The sequence below is a fragment of the Stegodyphus dumicola genome, chromosome 7, assembly GCF_044657685.1.
Source record: "Stegodyphus dumicola isolate Sdum_Otavi_A_Nest chromosome 7, ASM4465768v1".
NCBI lineage: Eukaryota > Metazoa > Arthropoda > Arachnida > Araneae > Eresidae > Stegodyphus > Stegodyphus dumicola.
In genome coordinates this window covers 4,963,110-4,982,880 of record NC_140774.1, presented here as the reverse complement: position 1 = coordinate 4,982,880, position 19,771 = coordinate 4,963,110, and the positions used below count along the sequence as shown (strand labels likewise).

General features: G+C 32.5%; 1 protein-coding gene across 1 annotated transcript in view; it reads right to left on the bottom strand.

The window, feature by feature from the left end:
* The window catches only part of LOC118183598 (uncharacterized), a 196,721-nt gene that overhangs the window by 25,269 nt on the left and 151,681 nt on the right, over positions 1-19,771 (bottom strand). Inside the window, exons 2-3 of the mRNA XM_035353195.2 lie at positions 12,690-12,813; positions 6,933-7,078 (exon numbers count right to left, since the gene is read on the bottom strand). Of these exons, the coding sequence (XP_035209086.1) occupies positions 6,933-7,078; positions 12,690-12,813 (270 nt within the window). The remainder of the gene's footprint in view (positions 1-6,932; positions 7,079-12,689; positions 12,814-19,771) is intronic.

Genomic DNA, 19,771 nt, shown 5'->3' with positions numbered 1-19,771 from the left:
AAATAAATATTAAAATATATTTAATTATAATACAGTCAATTGAAAAATTTTATGAACATTTGAAAAGGAAGTATTTTTTACTATTTCCAAGAAACAAAATCAACAAAGGCTTTGCTGTAAATAACAAAGGATGTTTCAAGAGTTATATGTTACAAAATTGGTTCACTATCTTTGTTTCTTTAAAACAGTACAATATTTTATATTAAAAAAATTTAAAATATTTTTTTAAAAATATTTAATGGTCAGTTCTTTCTTGAGATAGCATTTAAAGTTTTCAGATTGATATAAATTAAAATACGTTTCGTTAGAGTATATACCACAGAAAAGTTTTATGAACATTTGCAATAGAAATGTTTTTATTACTTACAAGAAACAATATCCTTTATTATTTACAACAAAGGTTTTGCTATAAATAACAAAGGATGTTCCAAACTCTTCTTTGAAACTTAGAATTTAAAGTTTTCAAACTGATATACATTAAAACACATTTAGTTATAATATATACAATTAAAAAGTTTATGAACAATTGCAAAAGAAATACTTTTTATAACTTATAAGAAACAACATCCTTTACTATTTACAACAAAGACTTTGTAAATAACAAAGGATGTTTCAAGCGTCATATATTACTTAATTGGTGCAGGATCGTTTTTTCTTTAAAATTATATAAAATTGTATATGAAGAAAATCTTTTCAAACATAGTTTTGATTTTTTTAAAGTTTCTAATAGCAAACGGTTTTTTGAGACTTCGAATTGAAATTTTAGCTCCATATATTACGTTCTATGCCGTTAATACATGTACAGAGACCATTCGTACATTTTTTAGACGACTTTGCTTTGCTATAAAAAATCGCCTGCTTGGAAAACTTTTTTTTTAATTGCAACTATATTTTCCAATAAATTATTGTCTTGTGCTGGACAATTTTGTTTTCATGCAAAATGGCACTTTTAAAGGCAGAAAGAAGGCTATGTTTGTGCTCTTTCCGAAGAAAATTATTCGTAATTACATTAAAATTACATTAAAGTTACGTACATTAAAAATGCTGTGAAAGTCATGATTTTTCAGTATCTAAAGCAACGATAGATAATATTGTGAATAAGGAAAAAAGTCAGAGTTTGGATTCAAGGAGAAAAAGTATTCAAAATATATATCCGAGGAAAAACAGGAATGTTTCGAATGTTAAAAAAATCTGCGAAGGACAGTTGAATAATCATTAGAACGTTCAGTGTCAATCGTAAAAAAGTTATTAATGCTGATTTGAATCTTAAAAAAGCATCGTAATGTGCATCGTCTTTCTCCACGACATATCGTCGAGTGCAGAACGCGCTACAGAATTCTCTATGAGAAACAATTATTCGAACAAAAATGGAAAACTTGTTGTATCATAAATTATAATACGACGTTTAGCTTAAGAGAGCTTCTCCTGACGCATGCGCCGTTCGCGTTTATCCGCGCGGTGATGATGATGACGTAACTGTTTATTACACATGTATGTATATGTATACCATTCTTACTTCTTCGCCTTTTTTTGCTCTGCTGTATGCAACTATGTTTAAGTTAATTTCTGTCATTAAAAATGTTCATTGATATTACAATCTATTTAGGCTTATTTATTTCTTCAATGGTTATGGGCCCAGGAACGTTTCAACTGTGCCTAATTAGCAAAATACTTAGTTTAAAATGAACATTTTGAAGTTTTCGAGCATTGAACTCTTAAGCCTAATTCAGTGCAAGAACTGTTACGTCTAATCAACGGTAAGAACTGATCAGCGTTCAGTTAAGCCTATTTTTATAGCGCTCAATCTTGTTTTTTTGGCTGTGAGAGACTGTATTACATTATGTCGCATTTGACTACTATAGATAAGCTCGGAAAAGATAATTTTGACAGTTGGAAATTACAAATAGAAGCAGTATTGATTAAAAACGACCATTGGGATTATGTAACCGGTAAAGTGCTAAAACCTGCTGAAGGAACCGAAGACGAAAAGAAATGGCTCCAAGCTGATCAAAAAGCTCGCGCAGATATAATTCTTGCTATTAATCCTAGTGAACTGTGTCATATAAAGCATTGTGTGACATCAAGTGCTGTGTGGAATAAACTCAAAGCCGTATATGAATCGAAAGGACCTGCGAAGAAGGCTACATTATTAAAACAGCTTTTATTTAGAAAAATGGTGGAAAGCGAAACGATGTCTGAACATTTGAATAATTTTTTCGAAATAGTTGATAAGCTTAAACAAATGGAAATTGATATAGCTGATGATTTATTATCGATTCTTCTGCTCTACAGTATTCCAGAAAATTTTGAAAATTTTAGATGCGCCATCGAATCAAGAGATCAGTTACCTAGTCCCGAATCTTTGAAAATCAAAATGTTAGAAGAATGGGAAGGAAGAAAAGGGAAAACGTCTCAAGATTCACAGAATGCATACTATACTGATTATAAAAGAAGAAATCAAGAACAGAAGAAAAATGAAAAATGGAAGGTAAATTCAAACAAAAATTTTCCAGCTGAAAGAAATTTTCGAAACTTGAAGTGTAATTACTGTTCGAAAATTGGGCACAAGGCATCTGAATGCAGAAAGAAAATAGCTGATAGAAAATATGCGCAATCAAATAAGAGAAATCAAGGTTCTATGATGACTTCTCATTACGAAGAGCAGATTAGTTTAGCAGTAAACAATGCTTATCAGAAGACCTCCTCATGGTGCTTAGACAGTGGCTGTACATCTCACATGTGCAATGACAGAAGGTTATTTTCAGAATTTCACCCTCGAACGAATTCAACCATAAAGTTAGCAGTTAACAAAACAGCAAAAATTACAGGAATTGGAACTGTCCTTATAACAGTACCTAACGGAAATAAGACAATTAAACTTACGCTCAAAAATGTGTTATGTGTTCCGGAATTAAAATGTAATTTGCTGTCAACATCTAAAGCTACTGCAAATAATCGTTCAGTGATTTTTACAGAACGACATGCTAGAATAATAGAACCAAATGGATCTATACTAGTGCAGGCTATTCGTCATGGTGATCTTTATTATATACATCCAAGCGCTGAAATAGCTGCAATAGCACAGGTAAGTGATTTTGTAAAGTGGCATCTTAAATTAGGTCATTTAAATGAGTCTGATTTGAAAAGACTTAAATCTGATAACATGGTTAGAAATTTAAAATTTAATAACACTGAATCTCTAAAAGACTGCAAAGTCTGTATCCGAGGTAAACAAACTGTGCAACCTTTTCAAAAAGAATCAAAATTTCAAAGGGATGAATTACTGTACTTGATTCACTCAGATTTGTGTGGACCTATGAGAGTCCCATCCCATGCTGGTTCGCGTTATTTTGTTACTTTCATAGATGACAAATCGCGTTATGTCGAAGTCAGTTTTCTTAAAACTAAAGATGAAGTGAAAAATGCATTCATTAAATACAAAGCTGCGGTCGAAAATCGTCTAGGAAAGAAAATAAAAATCCTTCGGACTGATAACGGTCTCGAATATCGCGGAGAAGAATTTAATAAATATATTCAAGAATGCGGGATTAAACGAGAATTCTCTGCACCAATGACTCCTCAACAGAATTCGAGAGCTGAACGCATGAACCGCACTTTAACTGAAATGGCCAGATGTTTGTTACTACAAAGTAATCTTCCTCAATCCTTTTGGGCTGAAGCCTTGAACTGTGCTGTTTATATTGGTAATCGTTGCCCAAATCGAAGCCTGGGAGTAAACAAAACACCTTATGAATTATTTTTTGGCATCAAGCCAACTGTATCTCACTTCAAAGTATTCGGACAGAAATGTTTTGTACTTAATAAAAGGTCTAAGGGGAAATTCGATCCTCGATCAGAAGAACATATATTTGTAGGATACTCAAATGAATCGAAAGCATACAGGCTGTGGAATAAAAATTCCAGAAAAATCGTTATAAGCCGAGATGTTAGATTCATTGATGAATTTGAAAACTGTACAAATTATGATAAAGATTTAGAAGTTTTATTTCTCGAAAATATTCCTGATAAAAAGAAGGAAGAACCTCTGAATGTAAATCAAATACCGGCTGATGAAATAACAGAAGACCCCTCAAATATGGCAGAAGCATCTGCTGAATCATCTGATAAAGAAGATTCTGATTCCGAAGCACTACCTGAAATGCAGATTAAAAGGGGGCCAGGTCGTCCAAAGAAAGTCAAGACTGGGAAGCCAGGAAGACCAAAAAAGGAGTACCACAATATAAACATAGAAAAGGAAGAAGCACAAATTGTTGAAGAAGATACAAATCCGACATTAGAAGAAGCATTAAATGGAAGTTATGCTGAAGAATGGCATAAGGCTATGCAAAGTGAGTATGAAGCACTTGTTAAAAATGGTGCATGGAAATTGGTAAAGCGACCACAGAACAAAAAGGTAATAGGATGTCGCTGGGTTCTTAGAACGAAATATAATGCAGATGGAACAGTTCAAAAGAGAAAAGCTCGATTGGTTGCTAAAGGATTTGCACAGGAACCCGGAATTGATTTTAATGAAACCTTTGCTCCAGTAGCCAGAGCAAGTTCTATAAGAACTGTGATTGCATACAGTGCTGAACAAGACCTTATGTTATATCAACTAGATTTTGTTATGGCTTATGTTAACGGAGATTTAAAAGAAGAAATTTTCATGGAACAAGCTAAAGGTTTTGAAGACCAAAATAATCCTGATTATGTTTATGCTTTGCAAAAGTCTCTTTATGGTTTGAAACAAAGTGGAAGACAGTGGTATGAAAAATTAGACAAAAAACTCAAAAACTTTGGATTACAACCATTACAATCAGATAAGTGTGTATACAGGATGAAAACATCTCAAGGTGAGTTAATTCTAATTTTATATGTTGATGACTTAATAATAGCAACAAATAGCTGTGATTTATATGCTGAACTTAAAGGTTATCTTTCTAAAGAATTTCATGTTAAAGATTTAGGCAAACTTCATTATTGTCTTGGAATAGAATTTAATCAAGATGTAAATAATAATTCCATTAGTTTATCTCAGCAGAAATATGTTGATAATATTCTACGAAGGTTTAATATGCAAGATGCAAAACCAGTAGCAACTCCTTTAGATCCTAGTGTAAAATTAAGTAAAGAAATGTGTCCTTCTGAAACTGAAAAGGAAGAAATGAACAACGCACCTTATCGCCGTCTAATTGGTTCGCTTATGTATCTTTCTGTGTTTACTAGGCCGGATATTGCATATGCCGTCAGTCACCTGAGCCAATTTAATAACAATCCTGGAAAATTACACTGGTTGGCTGCAAAGCGCGTTCTTCGATACTTAAAAGGAACTAAAAATTATTGTTTAAAATTTCGAAAGACTGGAAAAGCACTTATTGGATATACCGATGCCGACTGGGCGTCTGATGTTAATACTAGAAAATCGTATACAGGTTACCTATTCAAGCTAGCTGGAAATCCGATAACATGGGAATCACGAAAGCAACAAACTGTTGCATTATCAAGTACTGAAGCAGAGTACATCAGTCTTTCAGAAAGTGCCAAAGAAGCAGTTTATTTACGTCGTTTTCTTAAAGAATTAAATTTTACTGCTGATTATCCAACCATTATATATTGTGATAATCAAGGTGCACAGAAGCTTATGAAAAATGCTGTTTATCACTCACGCACTAAACACATAGATATTAGACATCATTTCATTCGTGAAATTTATGAAAGAAATGAAATAGACGTTAAATATGTGCCAACAGAGAAAATGCCTGCTGATGTACTGACAAAAACATTGACTGCTTCGAAACATTCTAAGTGCTGTAAATTAATTGGAATAACTGTAAATGAATAATGTTTATTTTTTTTTTCAGCCGCCAAACGTCGAAAGGGGGATTGTTGTATCATAAATTATAATACGACGTTTAGCTTAAGAGAGCTTCTCCTGACGCATGCGCCGTTCGCGTTTATCCGCGCGGTGATGATGATGACGTAACTGTTTATTACACATGTATGTATATGTATACCATTCTTACTTCTTCGCCTTTTTTTGCTCTGCTGTATGCAACTATGTTTAAGTTAATTTCTGTCATTAAAAATGTTCATTGATATTACAATCTATTTAGGCTTATTTATTTCTTCAAAACTGTTGTCACAATATATCAATCTTGGGTATATTTAAATAACCGCAACAACAAGAGATCCATTTATTATCATCAAAGAGAAGAAAAAAATAATAGTACAAAATCTTAGTTGAAAGAAAGTTTTTAAAACGGATTTATGATTGTTGTTGGTTTTTGATATAACGACAAAAAAATATTAAAGACAGTTCAGAAAACTGTTAAGGTCACCTCTACATATTATCAGGAAAATATTTTATACCCAATTTTCAAATATGAAATACCTTCTCTTTACCTACATTGCAGTTCGCATCAAGACAAAATAAGAAGCTACAAATCAAAATCCACTAATATATTCACGGAAAAAATTGAAAAAGAAACAGGTATCAAGACCATAAGCCTTAACTCATATCTCTACAAATCTTCTTATGTGTCATCCACGGATTTTTGTCCTTTTGGACGTTTATAAAACGAATTGTCCAAACGTCGACCTACAACCTTCATTGGACTTTGAAAAGTTTTTTAAGAGGAATAAGGTAAAATACCTCTTTTAATATTATAAAAAGCTTTATTGGCTTGGAAATTACGGTGCAGGAAGATAGTGAAAAATAAGGGTTATCAAATGGAACATTTAAAACACTAAAAGGTCAGGTAAAATATTTCTGTAAATACAATGAAAATCGTCTAAAAAATGTGCGAAAGCCATTGTTTTACCTTCAACTCTTTAAATTAAACTTACATTGTATTTTTCTTTAAAAGCAGAAAAAAAAGATAAAGAAAGTCTCATAAAAGAAATACACAATATTAAAGGAATTGTATCCATACTTGTATTGAAAGATGAGCCAGGGGAACAGAGAGCTTCGTTCATTTCCATCATTTTGTGAGTCAGATTGTAATACAGACGTCTGTTATATTCGCTGATGCATTCATTGGCCATTCGCTTAACACAATCGAGGTGAATCATTACTCGTCTGAAATAAAACACAGTAACACACTTAAGATTATAATCGCTGAATGCAAAGATGCAGAAGAAACACAGGTGTTATACTTTTTTTTATCTCCAAAAAAAAAAAAAAAAAAAAAAAAAAATGACAGCTGAGCTGTTTTCACTTTCAGTCGAAGTTGAAAATCTGTGGTAATCCTAGTAACCCTAGACAAAGAGCCAGGGTTGACAGTTAGACGGGGGATTTTATTGAATATTGAATTATTTTACACGATTGTCAAAGTCACAGTTTTGCTTAGTAACATATATAAAAATGTAAGAGTGCAATTAATTTTAAGGTTATACACACAGGGAAAGTTACAATCCAATAGGAATATATGTACAATATACACAAAGTAAGAAATTTAGAACTAATGTTTCACAAAGACGAAAATTTTTTGGAATTTATAATTAATAAATTTCAAATAATCTAATAAACGTAATAAATATAAAAACAAAAACTTTTAAACAATCAATACCCCAGTCCAAAAAAATTTCTTAAAGAAATTTAAAAAAAAAATAACATAACAGAATAGTATTCAATCAGTTTCAGTGCTACTTCATCAGGGAAAAGGAACATTGAAATCAATTGAAATCTCTTTTCTACAACAATCTGTATCCAGAATTAGCCGATAACCATTTCAATGTATTTTAATTATAATAGTGCACCCGGAAATTCTGGCCTTTCCCCAAAGCAAAGAAAAAAATTCAATTAAAACTTGTACTTTAAATAAAGATAATTCTATTTTGTTTAAGGAATTGAAACCGAAAGTGAATAATTAAAATACTTCAGTGAAAAAAATAAATCAAAATTTTACTTTTAAACATACTATATCACATAATCCAAAATTAAAAGTTTTGGTTTTCTAGTTATTAAATTTTTTGTTACATTTATATTAGAGTATTTGAAATTTATTAATTATGAATTTTAAAAAAATGGGCCTTTGTGAAACAGTTCTAAATTTCTTACTTTATATCTTTAATTTGCAGCTTAAAGCGCGAAAATACTAGGCATATTTTTATTTTATTAAAAAAAATTGTTTCATAATTACAATATACACAACATATACTCTAGATACGTACACTACATATGTAACATGTACACTAGATACGTAATAATAATACATACAGTATTATTATTACATATCTAGTGTACATGTTACATATGTACACTAGATGCGTAATAAATAAATACATACATGTACGTAATAAATAAATACATATAGTATTTAGTATTGTTATTGAAACATTCAAAAGATGAGTGACTAATACAGAAGGATGTTAGTTAATGTGCTATTTCGGAAGCATTTCGAAATGTTTTAGCTAGTTTAAATTGGGCAGAGGTGTTTGTTAAGACATTGACGGAGCGTCAATAGCAAAGAATGAGGTCTATGGATGGAAGTTTTCTCACTTTCACAGAGCCATCAAGAGCCAAAACTGCATTATGGATCTGCTTTTACATGATCCTTTTTTTTTTTTTTTGGCTGATTGTTAGCCCGCTCTAAATCCACCTTTCGGGGCTGATTGTTAGTCAGCTATAGCTTACCCCAGACAAGCAATTTATTGCTAAACAATTTTTTTTATATCTAAAACCGTAAACTTTTTTATCTACCTACCTATATACCTCATCCACAAAAGTCTTACCCGACCTTTCTGTTCGCAACCGTTGGTCATAGACATAGACTGTAATGATCCTAAGGTTTACTAACGTTTTTTTTATTTTAAAACTGTACTATCACTTCTTATTTTCTACTTCCGGCCAGAATTAAATGCTTTAACTTGTTTATGCAAATTGTATTGCTAACGCCCAAGTATTTAAGTTGTGGCTTTTTGCCAAGAGTTAGGGAGAGAGAAGGAGTTTTAGGAAGCAAGCCGCTGGCCACTGTAGTTTTACGAGTTTTCACTCGGTTGCTGGTTGCCTTTAAGGCCAGAGGTTTAGCCCTCTTGATACTTGCAAACGTATTGTAGTTTCAGCATCTCTGCGTACTACATACGTACCCCCTTTTAATTAAAGGTCAGTCTTAGAGCTAGGCATTTGTATACTAATTCAAAGTTAGCTTTTAGTTAGAGTTTTAGTTAATAGTTTTATATTCTTACGTTCAGACCACAAGTGGTTGGTTTCTGTATTCCGAAGTTCGGAAGTGCCTGTAAAGTATTGAAAATAAAGGGTTTCGTATACGCTTCCTGCTTGTGTTGTCTACTTCAGACCTTCTTGAACATAGCTTGAGTAAGCTCCCTGTTCTTATTCAGGGCATTCCATGTTTCCAAAGCAAATCAAGAGAAACACAAGTCCTGACAAGACTTTCAATTGCAAAAATGTTTTCAATGACACAGAGATTCTTATTTTCGAATTTTTAATTTAGAGGATTCAATTTTGTAAAAATTTTGAACTCTAAAATTTTATTAATCCCTCTGGTCTCTGTACTTGACTTTTATTAAAATTTTGCATTCGCTATAAAATAAAACACACACAAACTTTGGCACCCGTACAACAAAAACTGGAGATATTTATCATTAAATTCAAGGATTATATTTACTGGTCAAGCACAAATTAAAGAGTGAAATGTCTGCATGTGTCCATAACTAAAAATCAAATATCTATTTAGAAAATGGTTTCTAGTTGTTAGAGACTATAGTGTAGTTAAGAGATTAATTGAGAAACATTTCTGTGCAGATTATTGCGAAAAGGTTTGATGAATATAAATTTCTCAAAACAGAATTTATTCACAAAATTTTATAGAATTCACGTTCTCGAAAAACGGACAAGCTTCAGCACTGGCCAGCAGAAAACTCGCAATATTATTTGCATTAATTTAAAAATTTAAACTATTTTAAGTTTAATTAATTTCTTGTACTGTTATTAGATTTCAGTTCTAAAGCAGGGCTTCTTAAACGTTTTTCAGTCGCGACCCCTTTTTATCACTGAGATGTTTTTCGCGACCCCAGGACCCCATAATATTTACGAAAATTTAGTGGGACCCCATAAGCATTGCGCAAATCCGACACAAGCGTGAGTGAAACTGTCAGTTTTTTCACTGTACTGTAATATACTATTGCAGCTTTAGGTCATTAACTTTAATTTCTAATTTTAAGACACAGAACAATGTGAAAATTTTAACAGTAAGTAACAGACGAAATGACAGCGTCACGTGCAAAGAAAGTAAAGTGAGCGTTTATGTTATAGAAAGAATGCGTCGAAACGTTTTTGTGTTTAAAAAAGTCTGTATTAAAGATTCATTCAGAATATTAATAACGTACTTTTAGACTTTTAAATGAATATTTTTTCAGCATACCAAATGCAATATTAAAGCCACTAGAAAATCCTAAAACACTACCCTTTAAATAAGTTTAAGCGGAACAAAAATCAACGCACAATTATTATAATTTATTTAATAACCGACTTCTCCATGCAAGCTAATTATGCCATCAAAAACTGCAAATTTTTAAATTAAATATCTCGGTTAAATTTAACTACACAGGAATCAAACGTTTTCTCTTTCATTTTTTATAACCAATTTTGACTGATACCTTTAAATTCAAAATGTCACTGCATGGATCTTTGTGACATTAAAAACAGTTTCAAAAATAAAAGCCGGGTAGAACTTTTGTGGACATGTACGTACAAATAAATTGTATTGGTTTCTTTGCAAAGCATAGTCTGAAGAAATACACATAGAAGAAAACAGCACAAGAAACATTCTCGTGCTTTAACAGTTATGACACTCTAGAAAAGATACTTTTTCCAACAGTAAAGCGTTTGTAGAGCTTCTCTGAATAGAAATTTTTATCAATAAACATCCATGTCCACGAGTGTTACGAAATAAAAAACACTGTTGCCAAAATAATTTAGTGAATTAAAAATATTTCTGTTACATCTTTATAAAATAGAAAGAAATTACATCAATAGTGTTATTGGGAACAGCTTGGTACAAATAGAAAGAATAAGAAACCTCGAGAGATAGAGGAGATTACATTTTATCCACAGAACAGTTTCCCCCAGGGCATTGCTTGAATGTCAAGTACTGAAGCGAAAATCCTATCACTCTAAAAGCTATGTGGAACTGTTTTTCCTTTTTCAGTTTAGAAGTATAAGGAGGAAAGGCTCTACATTTTAAAAGTAGGTCCCGAGAGCTGAGCAATTTTTCTATTGTTTTGCACCCTTAAATTAAAGTGAAAAGCAGGAAAAATCATGAGCTAGCAAAAGTTTCTCTGTTGAAGGTCTCTTCATAAGAATGATCAAATAAAAACTGAAATATTAAGTCAAATCAAAGATTCTTTACTTCCATTAATATCACGTTTTTCTTTATTTTTTGTGTAATTTATGTACACCATCCCCAATAAATGCATACCGAACCTTTATTATCGCAACTGTCGAGACATTTATTTACATTTACAAAATGTTTCAAATGGCACAATTATTCATGTTTGAGCATTTTTAACTTTAAAAAAATCACTTTTATAAAAATTGCGAAATCTTTTTTTAGTATATCTTCCGGTCCTCATATTTATATTTAGGAAAATTTTGCACACATCACTAAAAAAAAGTTTGACTTCTGGTAAAATTAACTGAGTTATTTCAATTTGAAGTTGGAGACGATACATTAATTAATACAATTAAAAAAACTGAAATGCCAAGTTCAAAATTTTAGACGGTATAGTGGTTAGGGGAGCCGACTGCGATACCAAAATGGCCCGAGTTTGAATCCCGGAGAAGGCATTGTTGGAACTGTCCATTCCTTGATAGGAGGCAAAGAAGGACCGCAGGTACCTCCATTATAAAATGTGTGCGTTTTCATATAGCATACTTACGAATAGGACAAACGTTTTATTACAGCAAGAACATATATATAATTTACACAAAGTTAGTAACGTAACATTCCGCTGGCGTGTAGCGTGTACAGCGTTTATATTAGCGTGACATTCTCTTCTTGTTCTATAATCTCGACTCTGTGCCACATGAGACAGAGGCGAAACCGTGATCCGTTAGACTAAAGAGCGAATGCGTGGTATTCGTTACTAAGTCATTACAACTCTCGGAGCGAGACAGCTTCCGTTCTAAGGTGCAAGTTGCCTAAGGTGCAAGATGCCAATCGGAATTAGAGCCGTCCCGCCCACTGACGAAATCTACTATTTTGCGACCCTACAGAGCAAGGGCAGACAAGGCAGTACCAGTACGGTTCCTGCCGAGCCTTACTCTGTCCCGAGGGCCCTCAGGCCTTCCGTGAGGTCTGTTATTATGCCCTCGTGATTGAGACTGTTTAGGTACAGATCATAACCAGTACTTCCCAGGAATTCTCCTGAGTCAACCCCCGAGGGGAGTTAAATCATTACAATAACTTAAGTATTTTATAGTGGGATTTAGAGACCCATTGAAAGTGAATGTCCTCGCAACGTCCCTCGTTTAACTTTTATACTCTGTTCATGGAGGGGGGAGTTCGTATGCAAATATATGCCATCCATAGAGACAGGCTACAATTACAACAAAAATACTCACTGTTTTAATGAACTTGTGACATTAAGAAAAGTTGATAAACGATGGCTAAATAAATGTATTTTATCGTAGTTTCAGTTTTCAATATTAAATCTGTTAAGAATCTTACTTGCAGTGATCTCGTAGTTTTTGTTGAGAGTCAGGGAAGAAACCCCCCGAGTCTCTGGAATGCGTTCCACATTTCGAAACCACATCTGGATTTTTGCAGTCTTCATTCTTTATATCTCCCTCTCCTGAAATTATAAGAAATTGTTTATCATCGTAAAAATCGATTAAAAAGTATAAAAACGTTATATTTGATTAGCAGGAAGATATGACAGTTAGGTTTTTAGAGAACCACATCCAAATACTTAAACAAATTTCAAATTTTCTTTTTCTTTTCCTGAAACTATAGTGTCGAAATTAATTTTTTTTATTATTTCTAGCAGAATGTTGTAAACATATGTAAATACTTATCTATTTCATTTTTTTAGCATCAAAGATGCTATAAGACTCGATCCTCACTTTTTTTCTGATTGTCTTCTTCGTGATTTCTATGCTAGAAGAGCTTTTAGTAAAATTTACAGGGCTATGGCTATCCATGGGAGGTCCGGGAAGATTTATAGATCCCAAACCTCTTCCATGACTGTTTAGAATTCTTCAAATGGTAATGGATTTGCGCTTAGAAATAGCTCTTTTCAAATGATCAAAAGCACATTAGTACATATGGGAAACGTCAAGAGACTCTGCAGGGAGCACTTTGAAAAAGTATATATGCAATACCTATAACAGTCTTCATTTTTACAAGGAATGCAGTAGTACTTTTCAGAGTATGACTTATTGCTTTGTCGCGATAAAGTTTTCATTTTTTGAAAGTCATTAGGATAAAGAATTGGTATTTATTTTTCTAAATATCGAATGTCAAACTTTCTTTTTTACGCTGCGTTGCCTTTAACAATTTTTCACAGTCTTCTTCTTTTTAATTTTCTGTTGTGGAAGATTCCGGCAAAAATGATAAACCCCTCACTGAAATTTCTTTACATTGATGGAACTAGATCTGCGCACTTTTCATCTTTGTTTAGGATAGACATTTTCTATTATAGTCATTTAGGAAAACTCATGCTTCATCAAGAGTCACGATATATTTTCATTTATGTCCTGCTAAATAGTTTCCGTACAGTGTTCTATAGAGAAAAGACTGAAAAAATTAATGGCAACACTTAACACTGCATCGAGAATTTTAAATGTATGCTACTGTTAAATATTTTGTACAAAATCAGTCTAAAGTAGAACATCTTACGAAGTATATCTTAAGAAGCTAGATCTTACACAATTACTTAAAGGAAATATAATAATTTTCTGTAGAAACATTACCTAAAATACTATTACTTTATTATATGAATGTAAAATACTACTACTGTATTATATATATATATTTATTATATTTCACATCTGTTATCATAAAGATACAAAATGAGAGGTTCGATTTTGTATTTTGTCTCCAAAATTACGTTATTTTAGGTCTGTTTTGAGATTATTTGATTGCAAATGATTTATTCCTCTTAATAAAAATGTATATGGAAAATCTACCAGCTATTCATGAAGCACATTTTAGATTGTGTTATAAATTTCATGAATGGTCCAAGTATTTCGACAAAAGTAAAAATTCCCTTGAAATGTTGCATACGTTACAAAAAGTATATTTTAAAATTATAAAATCAGTTCTTGCAGTAAATATAACTTCCGCACATTTTACTTCTCGATTTGTTAACAGTTTACAAGGTATTTTCTTTCTCCTTTCCGCATGCCTTCGTGGTGTTACTGGAAGAACGCTCGACGCGTATTCAGGAGGTCCAGAGTTTGAATCCTGGGGAGGACAAAGCGGATTTCTTCAGTTTCCGGACATAAAAAAATTCTAAATGTTTCTATGAATGGGACCCAAACTAAAAAGGTGATGGAGAGTCACTACCAAGATTTGGCGACTGAGTCTCCTAATCTCCATTCTACCTTGAGAAAGGGGGAATATATGAGGTATTTTCTCCCTCCTTTCCCCATGCCTCCTTGGCGTAACTGGAAGCATGTTCGGCACGTGAGGCACTGAGTCTGAAGTCCGGCGTGACCACAGCTTCCCGATATCGAAAAATTCTAAATAACTCGACAAGTTTATTCCATCGACATGAAAAAGAATAAAAATTTAATACTTAGAATAATTTAATAGTTGCTTAGAATTTTACATTAACTTAAAATATCATTTTCTAATTTTTTTTAGCCAGATTTTATTATTAGTTTAGCTACACGGTTTTAGAAGTTAAAAAGAAATTATTCTTTTACAGCTGCATCTTTCTCTAATTTAATATGTAGATGGAAGCACATTTTTCGTCGATTGCGATTAGTAAGTTAACTAAAGACTGCAACGTTTTACTTAAAATTTGGTTATAAATATAATAAAAAACCAATTTAGTTCTGTTCTGCGAATAAATTAGGAAACAAGGAATGAATGTTATTTTTTAATTTAAAGAGCTGATTGAAAATTGCTGCAATAATTTAATAAATACAAAAGTATGGAGAAGCTATTTGGATCAGTTTCATTGAAATCTAATTAAATATAAGAATGCTTTCGCTTTACAAAATTTCACATACAACACTAAAAAAACTTTGAAATCCTTTTTGCTAGTTTTCTGAAATTATATTTCGTTCAATAGAACAGACTCTAAGAAACTTGCAACTTTTATTTTAAAGACTTCATCATATCTCTCGTTCTATTTGGCCGAACGAAGAAATTTAACTTGCATTTTTCATGTCTCGAAAGCACGACTTAAGATATATATTAGATTTATATAAAGCAATTGTTCTAACATAGGTGTTCGCACACAAAATCGGACTTTTTATGAAATGACACACCGATTTTTTTATATATTTCGATTCTACGACTCAAATTATGCCAATGTGCCAAGTTTTTGTGAAAATCACAAAGTAGTTTTTAAAAAATCACCTCTCAGAATTTCAGTTCCTTAATGTTAATTGAATTTGGTATATATTTATTAATATCTCTTTTTTATTATACTTACATCAGTCTTTCTTTCACAGTTAGAAATTATTCTATATTTCACAGTTATTCCATATTCACAGATGGGTTCAATCCAAATAGAATTCCCAGCTATTTTCTGATCCATTTAAAAATTTTTATTTTTAGTAACTTTTGTTAATTTTTCAAAAAACTTTTGAATCATAGCCTATCAAATTTTTACCGGCATCTTACAGTAGTTGTATATCGTGGCACACCTGCAAAATATTTGAGTTTTCCATTGAAAATTTCCAAAGACATTATTGAATTTACATATTGGCGCGTTTTGAAATTTAGCATAGTTTTTATAAGCGATAAATGTGCTTTAGACACTTTGTTAAAATTATTAGAAAGTATGAAGGAAGTAACTTTTTTTCCGTTCGTGCACAAAGGAAAGGGGTAACGTAAAATAGGTTGCTATAAATTAAGAATTTCGCCAAGTGAATTATTCTTGGCGAAAACTGAAAGAAGTGCTCCAGAATAAATCTTTAAATTTCTCATAAGTTTCTCACCAAGTTTTATAGAATTTGAGATTTGGACATCATTTGAGCCGTAAAAGCGAAATATGGGAAAAAAATGGGCATGTCATTTCAGAAAATCTCAGATTTTGTGTCAAAATACTGTTAGAACAATTCTGTATTTAAATTTAATATATATCTCAAGTCTCGCTATCGAGACATGAAAAACGCAAGTTAAATTTCGTCAATTGGCCCATAAGAACGAGAGACATAGAACTGTCCCATTTTTGTTTTGTGCAAAATGTACCTATAGGAAATTAATTTAGGGAAAAAAGTACTTAAATATATATTCAGTGTTTCAACATGGTATTATGTTTTTCCTACTTTAAAAATTTAATTGATATTTAAAGTAGGAAAAACATAATACCATAGAAACATAATACCGAAGAAGATATATTTATTTATCTGATTTTAAAACATTATACTGATGTTTTACACATTATACGATGATTACGATTCATCTTATCTTAACTTGATCGACAGTCTGACTGACAGTTAAGAATACTTGGATATCTGACTGGTTAAGAATATTAAGCTTCATCTGCACCTGTTTTATAAATTTGTCTATGAGCATCATATATATTTCATCCTGTAGTTTATAAATATATAGGTTTATAAGATTCCAGACTTGCATCAATTGATGTTACCCACTAGTGACGAGCGTTCAGACGGATGAACAATTTTAGTTTAACTTCTCAGCAAACGAGCTGGCTGCATAGAAATTTCCACGGTTTTTTCCTTTTATAACATGAATAGCGATCAGTTTCCCGAAAGAAATTCTCAGCGCAGGTACTCCCTTCTTAGGCAGATACCACTGGCAGAGATCTGTACTCTGCCATTATCGACACCCGGGGAATAAAAACACGAGTTTGGCAGTTTCACATGTTCAGGTAGGAGATGCCTTGAGACGAATCTTCATTGCCTCAGTGCTGGAGTGTTTGCTTAATGTCTGTGAAAGTACATAAGCCAGTATAGCCCTAGTGTGTAGCCAATTTGATGATCAGTGAAATCTGCAGGTTCTCTGGTTCTCACTACCGTGGTGTCTGGCCACAGGGAGTGGTAGCCTCTTCTGGTCAGTTTCGTTGTGGTTTAGGCAGAAATTTAATTAAACTCTCCAGTCCCGATTGGCACTCCTTGGCGTGCCAGCAGGCTTGAATAATTCTAAATCTGTGGGGAATATCGATTGACGATTTAGTCTCCAAGGTAATATGGAGGATACATATAAATGTGGCCGATCCGTGTACTGCCCGATCTGGCAGAGAAAGTATAAAAGTAATTAAAAGTATAATCATTATTAGGCTATACCATTTGATTTTGCCACTATTCAAATAATTACTCAATACGTATCAACTGAAGATACTTGCATTTTTTTAAAAATTATTAATACAGTAAATCTCTGCTACGAGACAAATTGAACGGTTCCTCATAATAGATTATGATCCCTATAATGTCAAGACTTTTTTTTTTTGATGTTTTGTGTGTTACGTTTATTTATTAAATATCATGTTCTTTGCACTTAAAAACCATAAAATTTAGTTCAATAGCAATGTCGCAAAATAATTTTAAAATGAGCCTATCTTTAGAATTCCCGATACACAGTTCAAGCGTTGGAGATAAAACGTTCTTCCCCCCGTAGAGTATTGCCATTGCTCGCTTTTAAATCGTTGAGTTTGTTACTCAAAAATTCGTTAATGTTTTACAAAATATGAAATCGATGATAAAACAAATTCCAAATTTCGAATTTGGGATTTCAGATGCCCATATTCACAGTAGGATTACGTCATTGAAAATTGGATGGCTCTAGTTACCGTTGTTTTATCACAATGCGAGAAACACACATACAATCTCTGCAGATTTTTCATTATTTAATTTCTTCAAATATAATGCAGGACTCTAACATTTGGTGGCAACAGTTTAAAAAGTGAACCGACATTTATAGGAGTCCGACACAAAATGCCAAAACGAAAGTATTAGTCCTTCGGGACTCAAATCCCTTTGGACTAAAAATTGAGTGTTTATCTAGAGATAGAAAGTGAAAGAGAATAGTGGCAGCCGTAATAATAAAGAAATATCAAATGAAATCATACGATATACTTTAGTTGTGCTCAAGTTGCTGGCTGCAGTACGACTGGGCCCCGGAGAAGGCTTGGATGTTTATCAATGTATAATGTCTTAAAATACGCATTGCACTTAAAATACATGGGAAGCCATGATTTGGTGGTAGAGAAAGGAGTATACGACACCATTGGACACCTTTCTCGGCGGAATCTCTTTCGAAACTGTGACTGTAACTGGGCAAAGTCGTACTATTGATGGTAGGAAGAAGAGGGCTGGGAGACCCGTGTATCCATCCTCTGAAGGATTTTCCTTCAAAACTGTGGGAAACTGTACAACATGTGTCTCCAAAGTCCTCAAAAATGATAGCCGCATTCCTGCTTTTCTCGCCATGCAAAAAATTCACCGTCTTATTCTAACGTTAGTGTCAGAAAAGTTTCACAACAGAACCGTTTACTTATTTCAAGCTTCTTATTTAATTTCACAAAATTGTATTTTCCTGAAAAAAGCATGCATTAATTGAGAAAAAACAAGAAACACTTAACTGAGACCAAAACCGAATTAACAAAAATAAAAAAAGAGCCTTACAAGCCTTCTTCGTCATATAAGCTAAAACATTATTATTATGTAAGCGGAACATTAAACCGAGCATTAAGATGGCTAGAGAATCTATCTATTCACCTTTTTCCTAGAAAAAGCTTCCTGTCAACGATACCTAATAAATTACTTGCTGGGAATCAATGCTGAATCGATATTAAGTACGCTCCTTCAAGTTAAGGGGAGGACAGAAAGATACACCGCAAGTGATTAAGTGAGTAAGAGTCTTACAATATTCTTTATTTAGGAAGATCATGGATTCTTTTTGTATGCTCAAGAAATGAGCAATTACTAAAGCTATTCAAAGGTTAGAAAATGTACGTACATAAATAATCTCTACATATAATAAAAGAAAGAATCTGTCTATGCGTGTGTCTTTCGTTCGTGGCTGCGCGTAAGCTAATAGACACACGTCTACGAAATTTGGTACATAGGTGCATATAGACAAGAGCCAGTGCACCTCGAAGCGATTTTTTCGAAATTCGAATTCGAATTTTTTTATTTTATGTTTTGTGACGAAATCGCGTCATTTTGAGATATAATGGGCTATAGGAAGGCGAGATTTTACTCTACGCACTCCATTTTCACATCGTCATGAAATGTAGGCACTTAGCTATTTTACGAACTTAAAATAAATTTCGTGTTTCAATAAATCGATTAAATACGAATTTATTTAACAAGGTGAGCTTAACACCTTTTGAACGGGATTTTTTTCTAAAAAAGTTTATTTTTAAAAATGTACAGTTTATTTTTCTTTGATTTTTGGACACGTTAAACTTTCATCCTTGCAACTGCTTTTACAAAAAGAATTTTGGAAAAATGATCATCTTTTGTATGTTTAAAAAAACTTAAATGAAGCTTCCGAGTACACTTCTCACATCTCACATCTTTAAAAATGTGATTTTGGCAACAATTTTCCTGTCTTATTGTTGATACATTTCTGATGAAATCGCATCATTTTGAATAGTTTCATTCTTT